The sequence below is a fragment of the Lissotriton vulgaris genome, chromosome 3_1 (genome assembly GCF_964263255.1).
Source record: "Lissotriton vulgaris chromosome 3_1, aLisVul1.2, whole genome shotgun sequence".
Classification (NCBI taxonomy): domain Eukaryota; kingdom Metazoa; phylum Chordata; class Amphibia; order Caudata; family Salamandridae; genus Lissotriton; species Lissotriton vulgaris.
The window spans coordinates 760443173-760461817 of record NC_141689.1 but is presented as its reverse complement, the minus strand read 5'-3'; the positions used below and the strand labels follow the sequence as shown (position 1 = coordinate 760461817).

Genomic DNA, 18645 nt, shown 5'->3' with positions numbered 1-18645 from the left:
ACAAAGACTAACTAGAGCAGATGTGAGAGACCCCATAGTGCTGAACAAAACAGAAAGGGAAGCCTTTGAACAATTAAAGACCAGTTTATGTGAAGCACCAGCATTAGTTATGCCTGATTATGAGAAAGAATTTAAACTGTATTGCAGTGAGCGAGAGGGATGTGCATTGTCAGTTTTGATTCAGAGACATGGAAAAATGAGAAAGCCCCTTGCATATTTTTCAGCAGTGTTGAATCCAGTTGCTAAGGCATTGCCCAGATGTCTGAAAGCAATTGCTGCTACAAGTGTGAGTTTGGAGCAGAGTGAAGGTATAGTGATGGGGTACCCAGTGAAGGTATATGTACCACATTTGGTGGAAATTCTCCTCACTAGGACCAAAAACTCAGTTTATCGCAAACAACGGGATGACTAAGTATGAGAAGGTGATCTTGGGTGCAGATAATGTGACAGTGACAAGATGTGTAAATGTGAATCCTTCTACATTGCTATCTGACACTCTGGATGTGGAAGGGAAAGATGAAGTTGATCACAAGTGTCTGGATGTACTCGAGTATTATACCAAACCAAGACCTGATATTAAGGATGAACCACTACCTGAATCTGACTATGTGATGTTCGTGGATGGTTCATGTTTGAGAACTGATGAAGATGTTCTGAGTGCTGCATATGCTGCATGTACAGTGGCAGATGTCCTAGAAGCATCTTGTCTGAAAGGAATTCGTTCTGCTCAAGTGGCGGAACTGATTGCTTTGATTCGAGCATGTGAACTGGGAAAAGAAATTCGAGTAACCATAGTGACTGACAGTCAATATGGCTTTGGGGTTGTCCATGATTATGGTCAACTGTGGTCCCAAAGATGGTATTTAACTTCAGCAGGATTCCCCATCAGAAATGCTGAATTTGTGAAAATGTTGATTGATGCAATTCAGTTGCCTGAAAAAAATGCTGTTGTAAAATGTGCAGCTCACCAGAAAGGAGATGACTACATTACTGGAGGCAATCGTTTTGTTGACCCCATTGCTAAATTTTCTGCTAAAAATTTGCATCTATAAATTGGGACAGAAAGGATGAACATGTTTCAAGTCATTTAATGCTAACAACAGTGGTTGAAACTTGGCAGGAAGTAAAGCAAATACAGAAAGAAGCAAGGGAGGAAGAAAAAGACATTTGGTTGAATGCACGTTGTAGACAAAGAGAGGAGGATGAAATTTGGGTTCACAAAAATGAAAGACCAGTAATGCCTGATAGCATGATCTCTAACATGGCTCAAATGTATCAAGGTCAAGCCCATATAGGCAGGGATTCAATGATTAGAATGTTTAGGCAAACCTGGTACAATGTCAAGTTTAGGATGATCGATGAAAGCCTTTGTCAGCAATGTCTAGTGTGTCAGCAGCTAAACCCGAGAAGAAAAACTGTTGTGAGTTTGGGAATCATAGGACGGGAGGGAGGTCATTTGACTAGAATGCAAGTCGACTTCATAGAGTTGCCACCCTGCAACCGACTTCGATATGTACTTGTAATCATTTGTCTGTTTTCACTGTGGGTGGAGGCTATCCCTAATAGGCAAGACTGATGGAGTGACTGTGCAAAACTTTTGTTAAGAGAAATCATTCCAAGTTTCGGTTTCCCAGTAACCATTGAGTCAGATCGTGGTACTCACTTTCAGAATGAACTTGTTCAGATGATTTGTGAAGCACTGGACATTAGTCAGAGGTTACATTGTGCTTACAGACTAGAGGTTTCTGGGGTAGTTGAACAAGTAAGTAGAACAATAAAGAACAGAATTGCAAAAATGTGTTTGACCACTGGAATAAAATTGCCTGATGCTTTGCCACTTGTTATGATGACCGTAAGGAGTACACCTGATAGAAAGACAGGATTAAGACCTCATGAAATACTAATGGGAAGAGTGACGAGGCAAGCATTTGTACCAGTTGATAAACTGTTGGCTATAAATGATGATATCATACTGGATTACTGCAAGAACCTGTCTGATGTGGTGACTTCTGTGTTCCATCAGGTGGGAATTGACGCAAATACTATGAGAAACATCCAGCTCATGATCTAGTCCCCGGAGACTGGGTTCGGATAAAAGTGTACAGGAGAAGAATCTGTCTAATTCCTCGCTGGGGAAAGCCGAGGCAAGTTATTCTGGTTATCACCACTGCGGTCAAGTGTGCTGGAGTAAAGAGATGGGTGCATGCCAGCCACACAATTCGTGTGCCTGGCCCTGAAAATTTGCAAACAGAAGAAGCAGAAAGCACTACTGACTCTGATTCTGAAGGTAAACCAGATCAAAATCCAGATACTGAAGCTCAACCTGTTCGTTCGTCGACATCTGGAAATATCAGAGACTAGTACAGCATTGAAAGGAGAAAGTGAAGTCATTGAAATACCAGATTTTGCAGATGGACCTGAAAGTCTAGATCTGGTGAGGCCTAATACCAGTTTGGACACTGATCAAAGCAAAAAGGAAACTGGTAGCCAACTAAATTCTGAAGAACAGTTTAAAATCTCTGGAAGCAGGAAAGTAAATCTTGAAACTGGTGAGAAGGACAAGACTCACAATGAGGATGAGCTTCCAAGTGCCAGCTATAAAGGAGTTCCAAACAGAGTGACCGAACTGACAAAAGAGAACATAGATTCAGTGAATAAAACAGACATTATAAAGTTCAAAAAAAGAGGAAGTGATGAAAAAACTGAAACTGAGTCTGATGAAAGTGATGATGAGACACAATTAAGGAGTAGCTCAAGGAAAAGAGCTTGGAGACTTGAACGTGGCGTGTAGAACCTGAAAGTAAGATACCACGTAAAGGAGATAATTGGCCTAAAGGAAATGATGGACTGAAATCCAAACTAAGTAACGAAGCTAAAAGTCAAGAAGAAAAAGTAAATGAGATAACAAGCCAAAATGAGTTATTGGGAGAAAAGAAAGAGATTTTGCAAAGGCCAAAAAGAGTAAGGAGACCAAATCAAAAGTAAAAGTCACCTGAATGGACCTATGTTGCACTACCTCCAATAGAGGAAATAGATAGCAGCCAAGAGAATCTGAATTGTCAAAGTAAAGAAAAAGGAAGTGAATAAAGAGAAACAAAGAGACAAAGAATTACTTGAACTGGGAAACAAAAGAGAAAGATAAAAAGAAAGAGACAAAATAAAACTTGAGTTTGATACTAGAGACACTACTGTAAGTGCAAAGAGAGTTGAAAAAATAATGTAAGGTTGAAAAAAAAATGGCTACTAATGATGTACAAAAATCGAAGTGTGCTATATTTAGAAAATTGTGTAGAATGTGGTTAATATGTACAGGACTATTAATGGTAGTATGGGTAATATTAGCAATTGTGATTCCTTTTAGACCTGAATTTGAGAATACAAAGGCAAATGAAAGTGCAAAGGAGAAGGCTTATGAGTCAAAGAGTGATGTGAGACATGTATATAATCCTGATTTGCATAGAGATAATTCTATAAGTGATTTTTCGAAAAACACTTTTTCCAAACTGTTGTCTGAATATGTAAAAACAATGGACGCAAGTGACTGCTACATTTGTATGAAGTTGCCTGCATCTGTATCAGAGGGCGTGACTTACCATCACCTCCCTTTGACGTATGTAGTTACTTGTAGTGTGTTATCTAGTTTGTTTTACAAAACAAGTAAACTGGAGTATTATTATTCTAGTTCTGATGACACTTTTGCAAATTTGAAAATCGTACCTGAATTGAGCAAAATGAATCCTGGCAAGGTATTTAGAGAATATTTTTTAGAAATGCAAGAACTGCTTTATGATTATGCGTTCAAACATATTTTGACTTGTAAAATGCACAACGAAGAAAAAGTATTTTTGGATATGGTAAAGAAAAGGAGAAGTGTGTGTCTGAAAAAGTAACTGCGCGGTACTGGAGGTGCCTACGTGAAACAGTGGGTGTCATACATAGAAACTGTTAGTGACTGGAGGCTGAAAGAATTCCCATCAGACCACCCATTTGGTGGAGTTTGCGTCACGTGGGAACTCTTGATCATGCCATCCCAAGACCGACCAATTAGTGCCGGTGCTGGAATAGATATTCAAAAAAGTATCATTATGTGCATCCTAAAGTGATGTGAATTAAGAGAGTGCAGTGCTCGAAAAGATACATGATAATTAAAATTGGCTACCCAGACTTCCAAGAACATGAAAACTGGAGTTCCGAGTGTCAAAAGTTAAAAACACGCTAGGTAGTGAAAACTACTCAATGGCGCTAGGCAGTGTGGTCGACATGTTTCAGCCTTAAGGGCACCTGACCCGGCTTTCTTCAGGACCTTTGATAACAATTATAGCTACTGCAAATACAAATGATATGTCATAGTGAGAGAAATGCACTGACAAACATGTACTGAGAAGTTACATCAGAAACTTTGAAATACTTAAATGTCCACTGGAAGGGAAGTAATAAATCTTCTTCCCAGCTTTGTGTGGGTGATAGCCTCACCTCACCCGGCAACCGCTCGGGAGTATGAGGCCCCGCTCTATCCGTCGGTGCCTCAGAAATGATGGCGAGCGGAAGTGGGATGGCATGATCATGAGTTCCCACGTGACGCAAACTCCACCAAATGGGTGGTCTGATGGGAATTCTTTCAGCCTCCAGTCACTAACAGTTTCTATGTATGACACCCACTGTTTCACGTAGGCACCTCCAGTACCGCGCAGTTACTTTTTCAGACACACACTTCTCCCAGACTTGATCTGCTCTTTTGTGTTTTGAATCTAGGTATAGGGGAGTGAGCAGACAGGTCATTAAACAGTCCCCCCGACCCTCCACACACCTTTCTTGTTTCTCAAAGAAAAGGCGAATCCAATACAAAAGAAAGCAACTGCAAAGAAACCTAAATCAACAATGTGGGCCTTCGAAGATGAAAATATTGAAGGAAATAATGTGAATGTGGCAATAAGTATAGATACACCACAAATGGGGAAATTATGTATTCGGAGAGATAACACATTATATGATAATTAATTAGTGGGTGGAAGTCAATGTGAAGATACCTGTATTATAAAAGGTGGATGGGGATTTAAAGGTGGTGATGATTCTGTTTACCTGGTATTGATTATTTGTGCGGTAACAAAGCTTACTTTAAATAGCCGGACCATTGGGATGGATCCTGCTATATAGGTCTGGTCTTTCCTAAAAAATTTCCATGTACATAGAGGAACTAATGGAATACATGAAATTGGTAAACCATTAACCCATAGGAGAAGGAATAGTGTATTAGAAATATTAGAAGATGTTTTTGGAGCATTGATATCAGCAGTGGGCATATCTTTTAATGCAAACAAAATTTGAAAGTTGTCAACGTTAGTAGATCGTTTATCAACCGATACTGCAGGAGAATTTTTAATGGTAAACACAGAAATGGTTGCTATGAGAGCTATGGTGATGCAAAATCGACTTGCTCTTGATATAATATTGGCAAAAGAAGGAGGAGTCTGTGGAACTTTGAAGGTACAACACTGTAGTACCTATATTACGGATAAAAGTCAAAATATTCAAAGGTATATTTCAAATATTACAGAATTGCATAAAGAAGATGCTCCACTGGAGGTTGACTGTGTTCTTGAGAAACTTGGTAACAGTTTTTCAGCTGTAAAGAAATGGTTTCTTGAAATAGGTAGTTCAATAACAGGGAACGTAGAAATTCCACTTACTGTAATGATAGTAATGATATTAATCCTAAGATTAGGTTGTAAAGTTAGAAAAAGGAGAAACATTAGAAAATCTATAAAGAAGAAAGTTGAGGAAAGCAAAGAAAGAGAACGTGAGAAAGGAGAAATAGAGTTGGAAGAGTTTAAAGAAAAACTGTATCATGATAGAAAGAAAATGGAAGATACAAGAGTCTAAGAAATATTAACTGAAAAGAACCTGAAACAGGTTTTTGAAAATTCTACAAAAATGTTAGTGTTATTTGGTGATAAGATCACCAAAGGGGGGAATTAATGGAGCGAGGCTGTAGCAAAAAATGTTGTATCCCCCTCGTGAAGTCATTTTCTCATAACTATAATATGTACTAATCAAGTGAATTTAACTAATCAACAGAAAGAAAAAACACACACAGAAAAGTACACGTGGGATACTAATTTGTTTGTGTTGCAAATCGTAATACATTAATCCTATGAATTTGTCATACTAATATAGTGCAATAATGCTCTAAATTAACTGAACTATGCGTGTACGCTTATTATAAGTATTCATTGTGGCATAAACAAAGAAGAAATGGTAAGAAACAACGTCTATGTGTAGCTTAAAAGCTAGGTAACTACCAACAGGGTACACTTAGAATGGGGGGAGGTCAACAGAAGGGCTTTACTTCGAAATATAACATTTAATTGTGTCTGTTTTTATAACAGTTCCTGTTATGGCCTATGTGGCCTAAATAAAAATGGAGGTTTTGGTGAGACTCCAAGTAACTGTACTTCTACGCATACATGACTGCACTCGAGAGATGTATGAGCAGCTTGTGCCTGGGCTGCTGATGTCAAGGCCAGTGTGACCTGAAGAGCAGAATGGTGTCTGACTTGTGAGCCTGGGAAAGTTGACCAAAGTGTCAATATAAGGACAGAAATGAAATATTGCAACATGGACAGTTATGACCGTATGAGAATTATGGAGGTGACTTAGCAAAAAATCGGACAATAAGGAGATGAGGTGATCTTCATCTACCCCACAAATGGACCAATGAGAATTGAGTGTGGACCCTAAAGTTTCAAATCTTAGTTAGATAGTTAGGGAAAAAGGGTATAAAAGAGGCTGTTTGGAAGAGAGAAAAAACGCTTGCCTTGAATTTATTTCGCACCACGACATATTGTCAGACTGATCAATTTTCTGGGTGCAAAGGCTTTGACATTTTTCCTGACTTTAACTTTTTGATGGGGACGGAGTCTTGATGGGAGGTGAACACTGAGGAAGATAGAGAGGCTGTTTTTAGTAACTTTGCTGTTTAATCCTGATTTCCTTTTTGACCAACAAGACGGGTAATATGTCTTTGAATTTTATCATTTCTGAACTATTCTGCTAATAAATGTAAACTAAATGAATTATTCTTATCCTTTACTTGAAGTGATTTTAAGAAATGCTTAACTAGATTTTCTGAATAAAGATTAATATTCCAAGCATAAGGTAATGCTAGAAGACTTAAAAGAGAAATAAAAATTAAATAAATGGAGAATCAAACTGGTCTTGTTGTCCATAACTAACTTTTACTAGCTGGTCTATTGGCCCAACAGTGGAGTGCCTTAGATGTTGATTAGTGAAAATGTAATACCATGGTGATAAGCATATGTATATAATGTATAGAATTTAACTTTTAGATGAATTAGGGGACTCCACTATCCAGTAGCTCATCCTCTGGTTTTCGCTGACATTGGGAGCAGGGTGATTTGTTTGAATGAGTGACTCGCTGTGTTATGGGCCCCACCGACGAGCGAAGTGTGATAACTCCTGAGGTTTACAGTGATGGTTTGGAGGGTTGTTTGAGAGCAGGGCTGAATCAAATGACAAACATCATAATATCATTGCATGAGCTGCAACAGGATATACCGTAACCAACACAGGGATCATCAATGCTGTGCCACCGGATGCATATCATCACAAACAACACAAAGGGCGGCACCTGCGCTGCCAGAATATGGTATCTAGTGCTCCTGTTTCCTCCATGTAGGCTTCTGGGCCGCCTGGGCCGCCTGCCCGCCTGCATTAGGGAATACGGTAATTTGCGTTGAACAACTCAAGTGCCAGTAAATGGTGGCCTCTTGGGACCAAGACAAGCAGGGAGTCCGACATGAATGGACACAGTACGTCAGCACTGGCCCCTTAAGACCTGAAAGGCAATTGTGGCTCCTCAGCCCCCCCCCCAAGTGTCACAATGCTAGGGGGGAGAGTCTATACTGCAGGGAGCATGAAATACCTCACTTGGTCCCCCCGCGAGTGTAAGTTTGGGGAAGTGCAGCTGCCCACGGGCATGCAAGGCAACTGCAGCTGGTCCCCATCGATGCTGAACAGCGGTGAAGAACAAAGGAGTACGGGGCCCAAGGCAGAACACAACCGTCCCTCTGGGAGCCCTCCTTCCGGTCTCTGAGGTGGGAGATGCGAGGTTCTGGCTCCATCCAGTGGAGAGCGGCCCAACTGTCCTCTGGTGCCTGTGCGTCAGTTAAGGCTCCTGCTCCCGACCCTCAGGTAGCAACCTGCGCTGGTTTTTCACAGTGACTCGGTGAAGCTCCCACTGCACTGGGCCAGCTACCGATGATGCCGCCCCTGCTCTCAGTTTCCAGGGTGGTTGCCGGGCAATGCCGGGGGACTTAGTCATGCCAGCCACGCCTTTATAAGCAGGCCCTCTCTGCTCACGGCTTTACTCTGCAGCAGGTGGGGCTTAGTTTAGAGCTGGGGCAGCACAGGGTGTGAACAAAGAGACAGCCGCGGAGGTTCCGGTGCATAAGAGGCCCCAGACAAGGCTTTCAGCCCAGTAAATGCATTGGGGAATCTTCCGCCACCGCAAAGCACAGAAAGGTTTTCAGTTACTCAAAGAGTAACAGTTTGCAAGGTCAAGGGGGCATAACAGCACTAATTTGTGAGCACTGGGGCACACAAGCAGGGTGCAGGCAGGGAGGCCAGCACAAGGGTCCTCAGAGTAAAGTGGCAGTCCATATTTCAGCTCAACAGGCAGCAGGTCAGCACTCATGAGCAATCAAGTCCCAAGGCAGTTCCACTTAGCAGTCCAGCAGCCCTCTGGCAGCACGTAGAGCCAGCAGCATCTGGTTACAAGTCCCACTCTGTCGAAACTCATGGGGTCACAGCCCCTGTACTTATACACCTAAGTATTTGTTCTGGGGGCAATTCAAACAGCTTTTAGAAGTGCACAACACCATGATTCAATCCCAAACCCTGGCTCCAGACCCACTACAGGGGGGTGAAAACAGCATTGTGAAAGTCAGGCACAGCCCTTATTCAGGTGAAGGTTCAACTCCTCCAAACTCGCTAAATGCAGACCAGACCTATTCGGATGCAAGGAAAACTCCTCCCACCACTCTAAATGCAGCCATGGTCTATCAGCCCAGTGCTGAGTCACCCAGAAATACACCCAAGAATACACAACCAGGCAGGACACAAAGAGTCATAAGCACATGGAAATGCCCCCTTTAAGAAGTGGCAATCTAAAATAGGTATAATAAAACTGCTTTTACCAATAAGCAGGATTTATTACTACAATTCCAAACATACCAAACATGACCACACTACCCCTTTCATATCAGAAATTACCACTGAAACACATATCAGGGAATTCCCAATGCAAACCTATGAGAGGGCAGCCCCACAGTAGTAAGAAGCAAATAGGCTGTTTGTCACTAACAGGACTTACCACATAACAAAGGAACATGTGCTACCTTTTACCTTACACAGCACCCTGCCCATAGGGCTACCTAGGGCCTAACTTAGGGGTGATCAATATGTAGTAAAAGGGGAGCTTCAGACATGGCAAACACTTTAACTGCCACATCACTGCGGCAGTAAACTGCACAGGCAGGCCCTGCAGTGGCAGAGGCCTGAGACAGGTTTGAAAGGCTACTTCTGTGGGTTGCGCAAGCAGCGTTGCAGGCCCACTAGTAGCATTTAAGTTAAAGGCCCGGGGTATATAGGATACCACTATACATGGGGCATATAGGTAAATTGAATATACCAAATTGTTGTAGACCAATCTTACCAAGTTTACTAGAGAGAGCAGATCCACTTTAGCACTGATCAGCCGTGGTAAAGTGTCCAGAACCGTAAAAATAACAAAGACTGGTCAGAAAAAATACAGAAGGAAAGCAAAAAGTTTGGGAATCACCCTGCAAAAAGGGCCAGTACCAACAATCCACAGGTCCAGAAGTGTACTCAATTGGCAGTGTCTACGGTCCAGTGCTTATAACCAGGGACGCCTTTGAAGTTGAGGAGACTTCAAATATATGTCTTTGACGTGCACAGATGAACTCCCTTCCTCCCCTGGCTCCAGACTCCCTACAGGGGGGTAAGCATTTATGCGTGTGGACAGGACAAATCCTGTTCAACTTCAACTGGGACTGTGCCCAGCTCCTCCTCCCATCATGCCAGAGATGGCCCGTTGAGACACACCTAAGCTCCCATATGGTGTGGCTGTCTAGGAGGTATATACAAAGTCCAACTGCCAACTACACTCAGTCATATGATCAGAAACATTATACAGGCACCAAATGGTTAAAGCAAGAAAAGGCCAACTTTCTAAAAGCACAATTGCACAATTGCAATTTAAAATCAGACTTCACCATAAGTTTGGATTTCAAATTTTGACTGTATAGACACCAGACTAAAAGGGTTTCTATCTTCCCAATTGGAAATTACACTTATAGAATGTAATAAGGTAATCCAAATGTTGTCCTATGGGAGAGATAGGCTGTGCAATAGTGGTAACAAATTTGAGAGTTTTTCACTACCAAGACATGTAAAACTTAAAAGTACATGTCCTGCCTTTTAAACACATTGCACCCTGTCTCTGGACTGCCCAGGGCCTACCTTAGGAGTGACCTTTATGTAGAAAAAGGGAAGGTTTGGGCCTAGCAAAAGGCCAGGTTGACATGGCAGCATAAACTGCACACACAGGTTCTTCAATGGCAGGCCTGAGACAGGGTTAGAGGGCTATATACGTGGGTGGCACAATCAGTACAGCCGGCCCACTAGTAGCATATAATTTACAGGCTCTGGGTACATGTATTTACCACTTTGCAGCAGACTTATAAGTAAATTAAATATATCAACTGGGTATGAACCAATATTACCATGTTTAGGAAAGGGAGCGTAAGCACTTTAGCATTGGTTATAAGAGATAAAGTGTGCAGAGTACTATACCAGGAAAACAAGGTAAGGGAAATAGAGGGATAAGGCAAAAAGTTTAGGGGAGACCAACCTAAGGCTGTCAGGTTTAACAAGAGGTATTGTATATAGGAAATCTAGGGCAAGGATCTTTCAGTTTAATTCCAGTCTGCACTTGTTAATATTTTGTATGCAGGTACATTACAGTTTAGAGCATGATAGGCGAACATCATGACAGAAATGGGCACTGTGGTGGTTGCTAGCCTTGAATGTGGCTTTATATTTGATCAAACACTTTACACAATTCACCACTTCAGTATTGAAATTTAATGTTTCAGGAAATTTGAATGAGAAAAGAGCTCCAAAATCGTGATATTAACAAGCAAATTCAGCAGAGCAGTACTCTGCATATTTTACTAGAAGAATTTGATTCAAACAGACATTTTACAATAATCTTCGCTTGGAGAATGCTTTTCCATAACTTAGATATGATAGTGCTGCCTGCTACCATTGGCAGTGTGAATGAAAGGGATGCCTATCCTGCTACTTGTTGCTTTATGTCATTTAAATGTAAATATAGCATGGGGTGGAATTATAAATCAGAATATTTTGAAAAATATATTTTGTAGACAACTGATTAGTTGTGCAGGTTGTTGTGATTTGGCAACACACTATCTTGAATGTACAATACACAAGAAATGTATTTTGTTTATTATATGTTGAGTAATCCTTGATGAACAGGTGAATATGTATTGAACATCACCATTACAAAATGGATGCCAGTTTGGTCTCTGTATAAGAGCATTTGGGATACGTAGTCCTACATTTATTGTTGGTGTAAGTGCACTATATATATATTTCACTTTTACAAACGGTCCTTTGAACCATGACCATATATATATATATCACTGTATGCGCCCCTCCTCCTCCTCCTCGGTAAGGCCAAAAAAGAAGGGCACAAACTCCACTTTTTAAGCATGTTTTTGTTATTCTTCACCAGATCTTACAGTGATAACGAGTTCACATACTGACAATGCTTTGCGGCCATTCCAAAATACCAACCCTTTCTGTGACGTAATTCCCTAGACATAGTAAACAGACTGTGTTTTGCAACGATGCTACATACGAGCTCATACTGTGGGGACATTTCTGCTTCGCTATAAAATTCACAGATATTTCACAAAAAATATACATGCGCCATGTTCTGTATAAATAAATGAATAAATACATAAATAAATATCCACAACATTTTTGAATTAGTTAAAATTGCTCGACCATTTCTGTGTTCCTAAAACCTCTGCAGAAATAGTCATCCATTTGATATATATTTCAGATTGATAATGTATACCTGCATGAATGCGGTAAAAAATGATTCTACAGTAAGCTCATATGATGTATAATCCTTTAAAAGAATGCATAAACATTGTGCGCATTAGTATCCCAAAAACAATAACATTGGAAATTCTGATAAAAACCTGAGCGTTTAGCAGCAATACAAGGTGCAAAATTAACATGGAAAATAAAGTGCTGTTGTGTTTTCCACTTACTAAAGTGCAAGTTACTATAAAGTGCTTCAGAGCTACACAGTGCAAAACTGAGTGTCACACTAAAGAAAATATTTTTGTCAATTTTATCAAATCTAATTTTTCTATTTAAAAAACATAAATATTTGGAGGTTTTTAGATAAATTGGGTTAAAATATAAGGCGGAATGCTCTGGAGCCAAATGACACCTTATCTATATACACTTAGATTGTAAACATTTTATAGTGTGGTGCTACAAGTTATATTTATTCTTATTTCTAAAGGTGTGCCTGGTTACTAATATGGTGAGAAGTACCAAGGCTAAGTCACTTGGTCCATATCATTAGATTATATCATGGTGGGATTGGAGGCTCTCTTTCCCTTTATTAAAACATATTTGATGAGTAATTAAAGGAAGTTATGTAGATCTTCGTTATTATTCAACACAAATGGTGTCTTGCTGTCTAGCTCTAAAATCATATGAGTCTCGAGCTGACGTAGCAATCTTTCTCTGTTTCCCCCTCATCTGAGGCTAGGAACAGCACAATGAGCATTTGTAAAAACCGTTCTTTGGTTTTAGCCATGAGGTAATTGGACTGACTTCTAGGCTGCCTTTCACTGTGTCCTCATGGATGGCGCTCCTCTGAAGGTAATTGATGGAACCTCTGGTAATCTAAGGGCCATAACTGCATCGGTAAGTGCTATAGGCCATTTTCTCTTTATAATAGCTTTGATCTGCCTCTCTTGACTGCTAAATCTAGTAATGTGTCTAGCTGTATATCGCTCATTACTTGTATCAGGTTTTGATGTTGGTATTCTTATTTTACTTCCTTTGCTGTATTGTTGGAGTAGAGTTTCCCTCGTTCTAGTCTTGGCCTTTTCTGGTGCCTCTTTTGCTGTATCCCCTTTCTCTGAACCTCTCTTTTGTGTCTTCCATACACCTGTCTAGCTCTGTTTCTGTACTACAGATTCATGTCAGCCTCAGGAATTCTCCAAAGAGAATGCTTGCTGTGAAATGCTTTGGATGGGCACGTTTTGCATGTAATGTTGTGTTTCCAGCTGTATTCTTTATATGCAATGTTGTCTCTAATCTCATATTAGATACATACACCTTAACATGGAGTCAGACCACAGTGTAAGAGGACAGTCACAGCCAACCAAGCTGGATTCCAACCTGATGAGCTGTCCACATATATATATCATCACATCCAACTGCATAATGCTAAAAGACCCCCCCAAAAGTAATAAAAACTGCCACATATTCCAAGTTAGTTATTTCAACTCCAGGACAATTTGTCTATCGAGTGTCTAACTCTATAACAAACACGCAAAAGAAAGTCACAGTAGTAACGGATATAACTAAATATGAATTGTTAATCCTTCAGGCGGAGGCTAACCATAGATATAACAAGCAGCGCCTTTGAATATGACAGGGGCTCAGAAAGCCTACTCACAGGGTGGTAGAATGTTGTTCCATTTGCACACTTAAAGGCAGTCCTGGCTCTCACAGAGCCCTGACCCTCAAGTTTGTTTAACATTGTATACATTTGATGATGATGATGGTGCAGATGAAGATGGTGGTGGTGGTGGAGGTGATGAGGACCAACCCATGACCCTCAATCTTCTTCTTCTTTAACACTTTATCAATGTGATGATGATGATGATGATGATAATGATGATGATGATGATGATGATGATGGAGGTGATGGTGATGATCTATAGTGTTGTCATGAACAGGTGCAGGCTGGATTGTCTTTGTTGTGCCTGTTGATCTCCTGCTGAACAGAAACGACTGCACAACATTAGGCTCCAGTGGTCACTGGTGATTTGGTTATGTGACCAACTGGCACAGGGAGTCATGGTCGCCTATCATGAAATAGGCCACGAGGAACGAAGCAAATTTTCTGAACCAAAATGGAGTCCAATTAATCAGATCTCAATACGCAAAAGTAAGTCTGAACAAATGTAACTGAGTGTAAGGAGGACACTTGATAGTGTTTTATGACAGAGATCTGAAAATCTGCTTGAATCAATCATACTTACACCTTCTATTAGGTAGGTAAAAGATCGCCAACGTGAGATAAATTCAGATTAAAGCCTATTAAAGGTGGATAGAGTTTCTAGAAGCTTGTGCATCAACACCTTGGCATTACATCATGAATGGCTCCCGCCCATCTAGAGAGCCTCACAGCACAGCTTTGATAACACGTGGGGGGGGGGCACAGAGTATTCATACATAACAGGAGAACACATCCCTTCAACATGAATAGTGCTTAATTTATGCCGGTGCTTGCAGATGGTGGGCACCAGCACACATTTTAGAGAACCAAGACTTATTTTTCATCATTCGTCTTTGACGCAGAGCAAATGAGAAAGAGGCATATGTAGAGGAGAAAGAATCAAAAACAGAAGAGCAAAAGAAGGCGGCATGGATGGAAAATAACCTGCTGAAGGCAAGAACTGTATAACAGTGCGGAAAAGGAAGTATGAGATGGAAGACTCGTCAGCCTGGAGGTTTGATTGCCCCTGGGACAGGCGCATAGGGATATCGCTGAGACCCCGCGCTCAGTATTATTGTCACAAATTAAACATCGCATGAGAGGCCGTGGCAATCGCAGCTGCCAGCTGCCCTCAACACTTCGTGAGGCACCTTACAAAGGCTCACAGCGAGCTGCAAGTTGCCTCCTCACGCAGCACTGCTGAGGTGTCACTGAGTGCCGAGAAGCAGTAAGGCGGCCCCTCGGTGGCGGCCATGCCCGAGGGAGGCAAGCCGCTGTTTTCACTCTTTGAAATTTGACAAACGCTTTATCTATGAGTCATTTGTGCGCGAATCTTATCATTCGGCTTTGCGTTTCTTATTGCGGGAAGATGGGTGATTCGAGGCTCTCACCTTGACTCTCGCGAAACTAAAAGTGAGTCATTATTTCAAAAACAAGTGTTGACTTTAGTTACATGTCCGCGGTTCCGCGCTGCTGCTCTCAATGTTCTTCAGAAACGCCAATTGAACTTTTTATGACTGACCTTTAATTTGATGTCTACAGCTAATGAGGCGCGCACAAACAATGCAGCTGCAGGTAGTGCCACGCGTTAAGGGGGGGGGGGGGGGCTTGTCAGACCACAGTGAAAGAGAATAGTCACCGCCACCCAAGCTGGATTCCAACCTGATGAGCTGTCACCGTATAGTACACGTCCCTCTTGTCCACAAGGATGACATTTCCACGGAATTGAACGTGTTCACTGGCAGTCACGCGTTGCATGCAACCAATAAGAGCAGACTGTGCTTTCTTATATAAGACCATGGCACAGTGGTCCTTGACTTCCGCCCACGCCGGCTGGTGCTGCTAATCGCACGGATCCCAGCACTGACTCAGCACGCGCTGAGCCACATTGTTTTAGAAGAAAGGGGACATCCCTGACTCATCTGTGCATGGGGAAGAACTGCCTGCACCTTAGCGTGGGGGCACCTGCAAGGCCAGACTTGCACACGTCAGACTGCAAACAACAATAGACAGTCTGGGCTCGAGTTTTTTTTTTACAGAGTTGTGGATGGATGGATGGATGGATGGATGGATGGATGGATGGATGGATGGATGGATGGATGGATGGATGGATGGATGGATGGATGGATGGATGGATGGATGGATGGATGGATGGATGGATGGATGGATGGATGGATGGATGTGCAACATTACATTTGAGTAATTCGTATATGTTGTGTTTTATAAATATGTTTTCTAGAATATTCCCGTCACCCATTTTCATTGACAAGACCATACTAGGACTGAAATGATGGGGTTAAGGAAAGAAGGAAAACGATTCAAACGTGTTAAAAAACCGTAACAAGTTGTACTGTCGAAAACCTACAGAATGCATTTCAAGTAGCAAGCTAGGAGTTTTTGCAAGCTTCTCACTAAGTCCAGCCATCTGTCTACAGAGCTGTTTGCCAATATTATGACGTGCGGGACACTGACATGGGGCATCCAGTTGCATTCAATGATAGTTTGTGGATGTTTTGCCAGGAAAGCTTGTCACATTCTTTGCAAACCCCCTGAATTCCACATAGAATACGCTGGCCGCTCGCCAGCGGCAACACAGCGACGGCACGGCTCCTCCAGTTGGAAATAAGGAAGGGGGGGGGGCGGATAGAGAGGGAAGTGTCTACTAGGAAAACACGGGCAGAAGTGTTAGCTGATTCTGGCCAGTCTCTCCTCTATAAAACAGATATCCTTGGGGTCTGTTTTCATGTCAGACAGTAAGTCGGGAACTTCGCTGCAGACCGACCAAGACGCAGGCAAATGCAATCAGACACAGCGCCTTATGAGAAAACGGAATCCCGCAAAGCCCTTTCGCGGCGCCTTTGCGTCTTCGTCCAAAGAAAACAGTTCCTGTGCCGTGCAGTGAACACAGAGGCTCTGAGTGCAGTGGATGTTGCGAAAGGCGGACTTTTAATCAGTAGCTCGTGATTCCAATTACAGCCTATCTGGGATACTCTTTAAGGCAGGTTCACGCTGTCATTATCCCTCCGCATGCGCTCTAAATAACGGGAAAGCGTTACATGCTGTAATTAAGAATATTACAGTGATAATGATCGGCTGTGTGAAGTGGTTAACCGTGCGCACTGCAGATTAAAGCCCACCAGGAACTGCCCCAGCGGCAGCCGCCCTGTGAGTGACCCGCTGCCCGTCCCAGCTCCCAGAGCAGGCTCCGGCTGTCATAAACACGCAGCAACATTCAGAGGCGCTAAGCAGCGTGACGCAAGTGAATCTGGACTGACAGCAAGCCAGCGACTGCAACGTGACTGGATGACTATCACTCCCACCCATCGCAAAACCGCCCCCCCCCCCCCCCTCCCCCCCCCCACCATCGAAAGACGCGCGCACCCCAGAGACAACTGGTGTGGCGGGGCCAGGCTAGACTTGGAGAGCGCGTGCCAAGTCTGAGCTCAGAGCGCAGTTTCAGATAGATCACACTTGGCTATGCCAACCAAGTCCCTCTCCCGTTAAAGGGATAACCCGGGTACCACACGCTTCTGTGAGGAAAACAACCGAAACACAACGAGAAATGAGAGTGGGTGGAAGGAGTGAGTGTGCGGCTGACGCAGAAGTTCATAAAAGTGCCAACTACTCGTAGCACGCTTGGAGGTATAGTTTTATCAAATGCATAGTATCCTTCCATGTGGCCCGCGCCCTGCTGCATGTACCACATCTGACAGACTTAGAGCAAAACAAACACCAATCGCACCGAAAAAAAAGTGTTTTCATTTAGGAGACTCCAACAACTGATCATATGCCCACTTCCAGCCCGTTCTCTGAGGGAAACCCCATCCATCGCAGGCATGGTCTCTCCACTCCCACGCAATTTTGCTCGAAATCCACACCAGGAGCGATTGAGTCCCAAAGCGGACTAGGTGCTGAGGCGGGGCCCCAGCCCCGGTAGTTGTGTGGGAGTTCGGGCACCCAGGGCTGTCGGTGCGGACCAGACCTTACCTCCTTCAGCTCCTTGGCCACGTCCTTCAAGTCGCCCAGCACCAGCTCCAGGTCATCCACAATGGTTTTGATCTGCTCCTTCACCTTGGTCTTGGAGGCTTGCTCCTCTGCTGGCGAAGAAGGGGTCCCCTTGGACGTGGCTGACATCCTCGGGATCCAGGTCAGCAGCGAAGCCTCGGACGCGGGTGGCGCTCTGCCCCGCTGCTGTGCGCCCGGCTGGCGCTGCCCCTGGCCTGCATGGTGCCGGGCTCTGCCCGCTGCCCGCTGCACGCTGCCATGCACAGCTTCGCTCGCAGGCTGCGCCGGTGCCCGGGCTGCAGGCGGGCGGACACTGCGCCTGCGTCACTTGAAGCTGCTGGAGCGGGGGGTGCAGATAGGAGCGGGATGCAGGGGGCGGCGGAGGTACAGGCGACCACTGGAGCTCAGGGCACCGAGAGCACCCGGGCGGCTTCCCGCGCGGGTCAGAACGCCTCGCAGCATCGGGCAGTCACACTAATCCCCCGGCAGAAAACAACCGGCTGCAAAAGTCAACAGGCGGCGAGCACTCCTCATCCATGCTGCACAGTCAAGAAAAAGCATCTGGAGGCAACGAGGCTTACATGCTTAACTGCATGCGCACGACTGTCAATTTCATACTTTACACGATTTCACATGCAGACCGACTCTTCTGTCAGCTCCCCAGTCACTGTAGCACCTCAGTACTGGCATTCTTCCAATTTCAACTGCATGCACATGCCTGTCTCTTTCATGTTCTTCATGTCTCAGCCTCTGGTCAGCGT

The 18645-nt window shown here is 43.3% G+C and overlaps 1 protein-coding gene across 1 annotated transcript in view; it reads right to left on the bottom strand.

Moving 5' to 3' along the window:
• Window positions 1–18414, bottom strand: part of PRR16 (proline rich 16) — a 1156273-nt gene extending 1137859 nt beyond the window's left edge. Inside the window, exon 1 of the mRNA XM_086963030.1 lies at window positions 17867–18414. Coding sequence (XP_086819156.1) covers window positions 17867–18013 — 147 coding nt within the window. The 5' untranslated portion in view covers window positions 18014–18414. The remainder of the gene's footprint in view (window positions 1–17866) is intronic.
• Window positions 18415–18645: the final 231 nt, after the last annotated feature.